The 10,216-nt window shown below is 40.3% G+C and overlaps 1 protein-coding gene across 4 annotated transcripts in view; it reads left to right on the forward strand.

Moving 5' to 3' along the window:
• Positions 1-10,106, forward strand: part of LOC143021908 (uncharacterized) — a 35,188-nt gene extending 25,082 nt beyond the window's left edge. For all 4 annotated transcript variants that reach the window (XM_076179731.1, XM_076179732.1, XM_076179733.1 and 1 more), the window contains 6 exons: positions 987-1,103; positions 3,920-4,089; positions 5,208-5,313; positions 8,705-8,875; positions 9,014-9,100; positions 9,971-10,106. In XM_076179731.1, coding sequence (XP_076035846.1) covers positions 987-1,103; positions 3,920-4,089; positions 5,208-5,313; positions 8,705-8,875; positions 9,014-9,100; positions 9,971-10,051 — 732 coding nt within the window. In that variant the 3' untranslated portion in view covers positions 10,052-10,106. The remainder of the gene's footprint in view (positions 1-986; positions 1,104-3,919; positions 4,090-5,207; positions 5,314-8,704; positions 8,876-9,013; positions 9,101-9,970) is intronic.
• The last annotated feature ends 110 nt before the right edge of the window (positions 10,107-10,216 follow it).

Consider the following 10,216-nt stretch of genomic DNA (forward strand, 5'->3'; position numbering starts at 1 on the left):
CCTCCACTAATTTTTGACACATGTTTGTTCATTCCCATATCGTAAATGTAAAGAAAATTTTCCTGTTTTTCATAGTTCCAGAGGTAGCCTATTCATGAATTTACTCAGTCTAGTTCTTCAAAGAATTTCTTCAAACCAGAGAAATCTGACTTTCCAAATTTGAGTCCACCTTGCATGTGCAATTCATTCCTTAGCTCAATCCCAACTGAAATTCAATTGTTACATTGTCACTTTTTCAAATGGGGCAAAGGAGTTTCAATGAGTCAAGGATGTTTGGCTTTTTGGTAAGCAGCAGATCCAACCTTGTGGAAATATCCCTCTTATCAGAGTCATTTAATTTATCCATTAGGTCATTGTGTTTTCCATTGCTATATTTTACAGGATATTACTCCAGGTATCTGCCTTGCTACTTGCTTCCTATTACTCTCTATTCACCTCATTACAACTGAAGTCTCCCACAAGGGACTATACTATTCTGTTCAATATGTATACTGGATATGTTATTCTTCTTAAGGAGGAGAGTTATGTCCAACATCATTTCTTGATATTCAGCTTCATTCCAAGCTTTCATCTTTGGAAGAACATATGCTACCATAAGGTCTCACTTATTCAACCCTCTAGTTTTAAATTTCATATGAATTGCCTCAGCCTTTCCCACATCCATATGTGTATGTATATATGAGTTTTTTCTATAGAATGGCAAAATAAACTAATCTGGTTCTTGAGTGATGAACTTATTTACATGTAACTCAAGGAAAGTATATGTCAATTTATTATTATTTACTATTTACCTGTTTATTATTTAACTATACCTATGCATTTATTTATGTATTTTATTTGTTATTTACATTATCATAGTTTTTATTTATTATTTTATTATTAATATGATTTTTTTTTTTTTGCATCCGACCTAGATATGGATCAAAAGGTCTCCTGTCGGCATGCTCCGCCTTTGTAATCCTTTATATGTGTTATTCCTTCACCAGGCCTGCTTTGCAGTGGTGGATGAAGAGGTGGCTCCTGAGAAGCATGTGTGCCAAGAATGTGCACCAACACCTCACATATGCACTGATCCTAGGCTCTGCTCCTCTGATTTTAATTTGGTAAGTATCTTGTTTCTGCTAGATTAAGAAATCCTAAAAAAAAAAGGCTTAAAAGTAAGGTTATAAAAAGTCAATAGAAGTTATAATTTTTACTACTTGGTAATTAAGATAGTGATTTTGCATGCCATGAATTGTAACAATCTACATGAGTACCAAAGGCCTATTTTTCCTCTTATAAAAGGAGTGGCCAAGTCAAATATACCCCTGACATCAAAAACATAAAATCTGCTCATGTGCCCTTCCCATCTCAACACATTAGGGATGAAATGTCACTGTTCCCCACCACAGTGCTTGGGTAAAAAATAGATCACTGAAGTACAACTCTTCTCCACAAGAGCCAGACAACCAAAGCAGGTTTATCTCTGCCACTTCACTATATGAAGACCCTCCACACCTAAATCTAAATTCATTGTTAAAAAGAATTAGTGGCTAGATGCAGTAATGATTTTTTCATCACTTACATGAAATGGATTGTATGGAAGTGGCAGTTGCTGACAAGTCTATCAAAATAAACACCAAGTGAGGACGGAGCCTTTATTGTATTAGTACAACGTTTTGCTTGTTACAGCTTTTTCCAAGTACATAGTCATAATACACATGACTGAGATTAAATAAGAAGAACTGGGGAGGGAGTGAGGTAGGTGGGAAGGGGTCACTGAATATTAGGAAAGGTTAAGGAGAAGATGGACCAAATGTCTGGGAACAGGAAAGGCTAAGAATAAGATGGACATTGGGTGGGTGAAGGACATTAGCTCACAACCAAGGAACAAAAAGAAGAAAATAAGAAGGGTGGGCAAATGTCTACTGGAGGGGGATTTTGGAGGACAACTAAGGATGGCTTAAAATTTTGTGGGCAATAGATATTAAAGGAATTGGGTGGGGGTGAGATATTGAACCTGCCCCTGTTTTGTTCAATTGTGTTGGTTCCTTGTATGATGGCTGCTTCCAAACTTTTTCCACAGATCTTGTTGGGTTCATGCACTAGAAGTTTGCATTTTCCCAGTCCATCAGGTGATTGCTACTGTTCCTGTGTACAACACATACGTTGGTACTGACATCACGGCGGATGTCACATTGGTGTTCTCATATCCGGGTTTTTAGATTACATGATGTTTCCCCAATGCAGGATTTTTCACAGCCTGAGCACAGAATCTGATAAACACCGGCTTTATTGGCCGGCATTTTGCCTTTGTTTATTTTTATCCTCATGATGTCTTTATTTGCCCTATTGGTTTGACACACTACTTCCAATTTGGTGGTTTCTTAGAATCTGAGTCAGGTTGGTAACACAAGACATTTGGCTGTCCCACCCTGTTGTCTACGCCCTTCCAGAATCTTGATGGCCTGTTTTCTGCCTCTATCTGTAAAGAAGTATGGAAATTTTAATTTTAAAAAAGTTTCCCTGATATACCAGCACTCTTCTTCTAAGTCTTCTTCACTACATATTCTGAGTGCCCTAAGGAAGAAGCCTATCCCTACCCCTTTCTTCACCCTGATATCATGGTGGGTGTAGAAATTAATTAAATTGTTTTTGTTTGTGGGTTTTCTGTATACTTTAAATTTCAGTTGGTTACCATGTTTTGATATGTGTATATCTAAGAAAAGAAAGGAATCGTTAATTCCTTCTAGGGGAAACTGAATGGTGGGTTCTACCTCATTCAATGCAGTTTGAAAGTGATGAAGGTTGAATCGCCTGGTGTGATGAATAGGGTATCGTCCACATAGCGCAGCCAGGTCACATGCTTGGGGATGATGTCAGCAATAGGTCCTACTTCAAAAAATCCCATAGACATATTGGCAAGGACTGCCAATATGTTTATGGACTCACAGAACTCATGATTAGGACAAGTTGACCAATCCTATTGAGAATTGTTTTGAGTGGACAGGGTGGATGGCTGCATAGGGGCTAGCTGAGAGAAACCATTGGGATTGGCTTGACTTATGAGTAAAGTGATGTACTTCCTCCCCCTGTGCCATATGCTACAATTTGAATTTTTATCATGCTGACAGGAGAAAGAGGGGAGTAGTCACCTGGTGTTGGTTCTTGGGTAAAGACATTGGGGGAAAATAGTCAGAGAGTTGATAGAAAAGCATCTTGGGTCTGGTCCAGAGTCCAAGTGTCAGCTCCTCAAGTCTGTATCTCTTGATGGAGGATGATAGATTTTGAGGATATGTGGTAAGTAGATGGTTTTCTTCAATGTCTTTCTTGCAGAATGACCACTAGCAGGTACCCTCACTTGTTCCATGGTATTATGTTTTGATAAATTAAATTAGGGTTAATGTTTCCTAACATGATGTACTGTTGATCAAAAGAAATACCACAATGTCATGAACTCTTGCTGGAAGAAGATAAGTGAGCTATGGTGGTAGTGTAAAATTACTTGTATAAAACCAGCTTTTATTCAAATTTAATGACTGCTAGGACTGGTGATGGATGTTTTTATGCAGTGATCCAGTGAGACAACCATCAAAAGGAGTTGTTCCACTACTGCATGTCTCCAAAGCCCATCAACACCCTCACCCATCTTTAGATGCTTCCCTCCTCATCTACCAGTTGGTGATATATAAACAGCCTCTCAAATACACACCACAAACATCAGTTTTACATTTCTTTCCATGTTTAGTGTTTTTATTATCAGAAGCACCCTTGACAAAAAGTACTACTTGAAAAAACTTGGGCTGCTTGACAGTAGTGGGAATTTTGAATCAATTCAAATTCAGTTTATGTCAGCCTTGAAAATACACTATTTTTCTTATGTCTCTGAATGGTACATTGTGACTTCTAAACTACTGTTATTCTCCATATTCCTGTGTAGGTCCAAGCCACCTGTTTGTATCGCCGTGCACTTGTGTCTTTGTCAAAAATGAGGGGAAGAATATCAGAAGAAACTATGGCTAGAAGGCTAAAGATTGATTGTAATGTGGCCAAGAAGATTTTGGATAGATTCATTGTTGACAAAATTGTTAAGCCTGGACGCACCCCAGGGTAAGTTAATTACCTGCATTTTTAGAATGCCACAGCCGAAACTGGGTTTTCCCACAAATCCTTTATAGAGTGTATGTTGTGTTGTTTGCGTGCATGATTGTGTATAATGCAGTCTTCCTGGGCAGCTGTTCACAATGCGGTCATCCAGCCTTTTCTGGTAGCTTAGAAGTGCTGGGTGGTGGCCACACCGCAGTCTGGCCAGGTGGACTCTGTCCTTTCGTGGGAGAGAGGATTCAGAAGGGTTGATATCAGGGGGTCTGGCATGCAGCAGTGTGTGGTCTTTCAGTGTGTTAATGGAGCGGTGAGTGATATGATTATGAATATGTATCTATCAGTTCAGTCAATGTCTCATTCATCTCCACAAGGGTTGGTTCTTGTGGAGATCAACCTCTCATGGAGGTGTGACCACAAGAGGCCAGTGCTTGGACTCCAGACAGGCCTGAGTCACTCTATTTGGGGGCCAACCTCAGACCACTGAATTAGCAGGCAAGTTCAATGCCACCATACCACCAATCCATGCTAGCAGTATTACTGGGAAAGAAGAAACAAGTTTTAATTTTCACATCAATTTAGCAGGGAAATTATTGTTGTCTCAAATTACACTGACTGAAAACCAACAGTTCCACACAGCTTGGAAGTGGTCCTTGGGCACTCCCATAGATCTCTGGGATGAATCTTTGGACTACTGCCTGTGCAGTGCGGGATTATTACTATTTCACAGGCTGAAAGTAGTAGGAGGGAAGTAATCAGAAGTTGTCAGTTCTTCTATGAAAAGGTAAGAAATACAGATAAAGTTGAAAGAAATCTTGGACCCTGACTGAGAACCAAGTGTCAGCCACTCAGGGCTGCACCCCAAAGCAGTGAGGAGGTTAATGGGTTTTGGAAATGGGAGGTGATTCTCTATGCTGTTCATCTTGCACAACCACCAATAACAGGTACTAGTCGTGGGTCCCTAGCAGGAAGGAGTGAAAGGGACAAAAAAGATGATCAAGTTCTCAAATGCCTAGGGATCTTTTATGGGTAGCAACGTACGTGTTAAAAAAAATGTAATTTGTACATACAATTATATGAACATTGCAACATTTCTGCTTCATACTCTGCCCTTTTTTTCATAACAGATCCCAAGTAATTGATAAAGATGTGCTCTTCAGTGATGCTTTCCCGAGGTATCTCAATAAGCAGTGGGACACTGGGACCCAAAAGACTAAAAAGCAAATTGGGAAGGTTAGTTGTATAACATTTTATTTTGATAGTGTTTATATTTATTGCAATGCCCTGGTAGACTAAGGCTTTGGTTCCAGTAAAGCACCTCCAGGCATAACCACCTCACCACACCAATGTTTGCTGATGGTTTGGGAGGTTTATCAAAACATGACTTTCCCCGATTCATGGAGAATGCCACCCCTCCTCATATAAAGACAGGTTTCCTAACCTTTGCAGGATGTGAGATAAAGGGACAACTCCTTCCTACCCAATAAAGGAAACTACACTATTACACCTCCATGCCCAGGTTCCCCTGCTGTCCCCTGGAAACAACATCCAGCTATATTTCCCCTCTCAGTTAACTTTATAAATCAGATTTGTTTTTACCACCCTTTATTTTCCTATCTTCATAGCTCCATGAGCTAAGATAAGAAGGTAAGGGTAGTGCATGAGAGTGGAATGGGTGGGAGTGGGTGTGTGCTTTTTTTTTACTTGGCTACTTCCCTTAGTATACATTTATTTTTTTCTTCAAAGAAAAGTTCAAATTCAAATTAGCAGGACTTATAAAGGATGAAATAAAAGCAGAATATACATATACCAAGGGCATGTCTACCAAGGTAGACAGGAAGGCACTGTGGGAGGTTTTGCAGAAATATGGGATCGTTAGAAAGTCGAAGGGCAGTCAAGAGTTTTTATAAGGGTAGTAAGAGCCTCCACTGATCCTGCTACAAGTGCAGTGTTGTTAGCAAACAACAGCTGGCTTGTATGCCATTTTTCTCCATTTTCTTTAAACATCTCCCATCCCCAACCCATTACCCTTGCATTTACCTCGTGCACTACCCCATCTATGTATAAATTGAACAGCCATGGTGACATGACACATCCCTGGTGAAGACCCACCTTTACCTCAAACCAGTCTTTCTCTCCATTCTAATTCTAACCCAGGAAGTTAGTGACAGAAATATGGGAAGATATGCGAAAGAAGGAAGTTGAAGATAAATATGGGTAAAAGTAAGGTGATGATATGTACAAGAAGAGAGGATTGCAGCAAATTGGAGGAAGCAGGTAGCTTTAGATACTTGGAGGCAAATGTGGCAGGAAAGGATGGAGTGGAGGTGGAGGGAGAATGTAGATTGAGAGAAGCAAGTAAATGCCTGGGGAATTAAAAAGTGTAATGAGAAATAGACATTTGAGAATGGATGCTAAGAGGAGATTGTATGAAGGAATGATTGTGCTGACAGCACTGTATGGGGCAGAAACATGGAACATAAGAGAGGAAAAGTGTAAATGTGTCTGAGAAGTATGGTAGAGGTTACTAGGCTGGAGGAGAGCAGGGTTGGAAAGGGAGATAGGGTTGAAGAAAGAATATTGGGATGGTTTGGACACATGGAGAGAGTGAGTGAAGAAAGACTAGTGAGAGGTGTGGAGGGAATGACTAAGGATGAGATGGATGGGGTAAAAGGGGCATTGGGAAAGAGGGGAAGTCTGTTGAGGAAGGGAGAAGATAGGGGTGAGTGGAGAATGGTTGTATATGGATGATGCATGGGAGTAGATGGGGGGAGGGAATATGTGTGAATGATATTTTGATGCAGCACAAAGGGCTGATGAAAGAGTATTGGGATGGTTTAGACTCATGGAAAGAACGAGTGAAGAAAAATTGTAAGAGGTTAGAAGAAATGCAGAAAAACACAATACATCCATAGCAAGGCTACTTCACCTAACTGGTTACCCCACCCCCTGATGTGGAAAGTAGAATTGGAGAGAAATCCCTTCAGGTTGCGCCAACATATCAATCGCACAACCATTCCTTACTCCCTGCCTCCTCTCCTTCCATCGAAGTATCATCTATACACAGCCATTATTCACTCACTTTTATCTCCTGCCCTCTTCCATTCTTGCTCAAAGCCCTTTTCACCCAATCCATCAATCTAATCCTTGGTCGTCCCCTCAAGTTCACTCCACCCACCTCTGCCTTCCACACCTTTCCCTGGCCATCAGCTCTACGCAGATGGCACCGATCCCCAAGAGGAACTCATTCCTTGGGGAGACGGGACTGCTCGGACAGACAGTCTAGGGAACGACAACAACAACAACAACACCTTTCCCTAATCTTTCATCAGCCTTATTTACCATCTCCATTTCCACCCCCCACTCTCCTCCTCACTCTATCCAACCTTGTAACCCCTACCATTCTTGTCACAGTTCATCTCAAACACTTCTCTTAAATTCCAAGTCGTCGCTCCTTCACATAAACTCTTTGCATCCATTCCCAGATGCCTAATCCTCATAACACTTTTTAATCTTCAAAGGTATTTACTTGCTTCTCTCTACAATTTACTTCCACCTCCACTCCTCCCTTCCCTATCCCATGCAACTCCAAACACCTAAAACTCTCCACTTCCTCCAGTCTCTTTCTTCTTAGACTTCCAACTCACTGCCATTTTCTCCACTCGTTTATCTCTTCTTACTTTTACCCACATTTACCTTCAACTTACCTTCTTGTATACCACATACATATACCAAAGGCTTGTTCCCCCGTACAAGAGAGGTAGCCAAAAAGCAGTCATAAATCCATTCCCACACATTCCATCCCCACATACTCCACTCCCATTCACCCACCTCCCTCCCTATTATCTTGGCTCCTCCGATGATGGGTCATCCCTGCATCTTGTTCACTGCTCTGGGCATATTTACATACATATACCAAAGGCTTTTTCCCCTTTACAAGGGAGGTAGCCCAAAAAAAAGTAATAAAAACTTCTCCCACTCATTCCATCCCCATATACTCTACTCCCATCCACCCCCATTCCTCCCTATTATCATGACTCCTCCAGGAGTTCCTGTGGACATATTTAACTTAAACACACACACACAGACATGGCTCAATAGAACAGTAGTACTGCTGTCAACCATTAACTCATCAATGCTGAAAATTACTGCACTGCCAGCCAGTTCTCCAACTCTGGTGGGCAAGGAGTAAGGTGGGAGTGTGTGTAAAATCACAGAATTACCCAAAGATCGAGCCATGTATGAGCTCTTGAAATCTCACCCAGGAGGGTAACAGCTGTTGATCACAAGTCCAATATTTGATCTAAGTCTGTGGTGACCCACATACATCTTTCAGTAGCATGGTCAATAGGGAGGCATGGTGACAGGTGACTAGTATACAGGCAGCTGAAGACAAGAACTTGGATTGCAACCAAAATCACACTGGGTGACAACAGTAAAAGTAGTCTCTATTCTCGACTGGTATATAGACAAATAGTATGGTCTTAAATCTTTCAACTCTGAAAAGAGCATTCATGCCTAGCCACTTTGCAGAGCAAGTAACGAGTGAACAGTTAGGAGGTTGCTAGCTGAGAATATATCTGTATCTCTTTTTCTTATTATTATTACTTTTTCTTCCAACAAGATTATAGATTGCTTGGAATCACCCCATCCAAGTCTTAGTCAAGATGTTCAAGTTGTATCATCACAAGAGCAACAAATGCTGCTTCAACCTAGTAATGATTGTTCATCTCTTGCCATACGAGGTGATAGTCAAACCCTGACACAAGATTTAATGACCGAATACAGTGAAGAGGTGAGCCTATTAATCAAGTCAGATATAGCCACAAACAGTATTAAAAAAAACCTAATACAGTTAAGAGGTAATGAGCTGAGTCAAATATAACCAAACATTAAAATATATATATATATTAATGCTATACTGGTATTTCAGAATGGTTTAAAGGGTAACAAGTTATCAAAATTGAAACTAGCTGCAAATAGAAAACGAAAATATGATGATCAGAGGGATTCCAAAATGGTAAGGCCACAATTTTTAGTTTTTAGCCCATTTCCTTCATCTTGCCCTTACATACTTGTTCTGACTACAACCAGGATATTTTATTTAGCTGAGGGAAGTGAATGGTTTGCAGTGAATGTTGGGAAATATAGATGTTACAAGAATGGATAGAGTGAGAAATGTCCAATCTTCTGCTGTCACCTTTGCATTTACCTCCTATACCACCCTATCGATGTACACATTGAACAGCCATAACAACATACACAACCCTGGCACATTCCCACCTTCACCTCACTCATTCCCAACCTTAACACATGCTTTACTGCTTGTATAGCTTTTGACTGCACTTAACAGCGCTCTCCCTATCCTATACATCTATAAATTCTCCTACAATGCCTTCCTGTCTCCAATCAGCCTTCTCTAAATCCATAAAGGCTTAGAAAACACCCTTACCTATTGCTAAAACTTTCCACAAATTGGACTCCCCACAAAAACATGATCCACACACCCTCTACCTTTTCTGAACCTACAGTTCCTCTCCTAATCCTCTCAACACCCTACCACATGCCTTTCTAACTAAATGAACTGATACTATAAAACTATTACATTCACATGTCCCCTTTTCCTTTATAAAGCAGGACTATACAAGCATTTTCCCAGAGGTAGTCATAGAAGTGGTAAAGTAGTATCATTCCTCTAAGAGTAGACTTAATGTAAGCAAATTATATGTACCTCCAGTTCACAGGGGCACCCTGAAACAACCCCAATAGCATTGGCTGCATAATGCTATGCAGTCAAGTACCCTAGTATAGTGGTTAGTAGAACTAAAGCATACACCCATGCAACTAACCCCCTAAATTGATACTTTTTTCTTACTCTTCCTTCTCCCAGGGGACCTTTGAAATTGCAGATTCACAAGAACCTAAAGTCAAGGCCAAAAAAATTTCCTCAGTTTCGGGAATAGAAGTCTGAACAGCCTGAATATGTATTATTTGGGCATCATAGAAGGATACTCTTTCAACTTTTTTTTCTTTTTTCTCTCCCTTTATTAACTGCCAAAAGGAATCTGGTTTCTTTGAAGGTATATTCTAGAATGTAAGGACCACATGTTTTCTTGTAACAGAAAGAAAATAATTA

The sequence above is a fragment of the Oratosquilla oratoria genome, chromosome 43, assembly GCF_046742065.1.
Source record: "Oratosquilla oratoria isolate Oo_2021 chromosome 43, ASM4674206v1, whole genome shotgun sequence".
In the NCBI taxonomy this organism is placed as follows: domain Eukaryota; kingdom Metazoa; phylum Arthropoda; class Malacostraca; order Stomatopoda; family Squillidae; genus Oratosquilla; species Oratosquilla oratoria.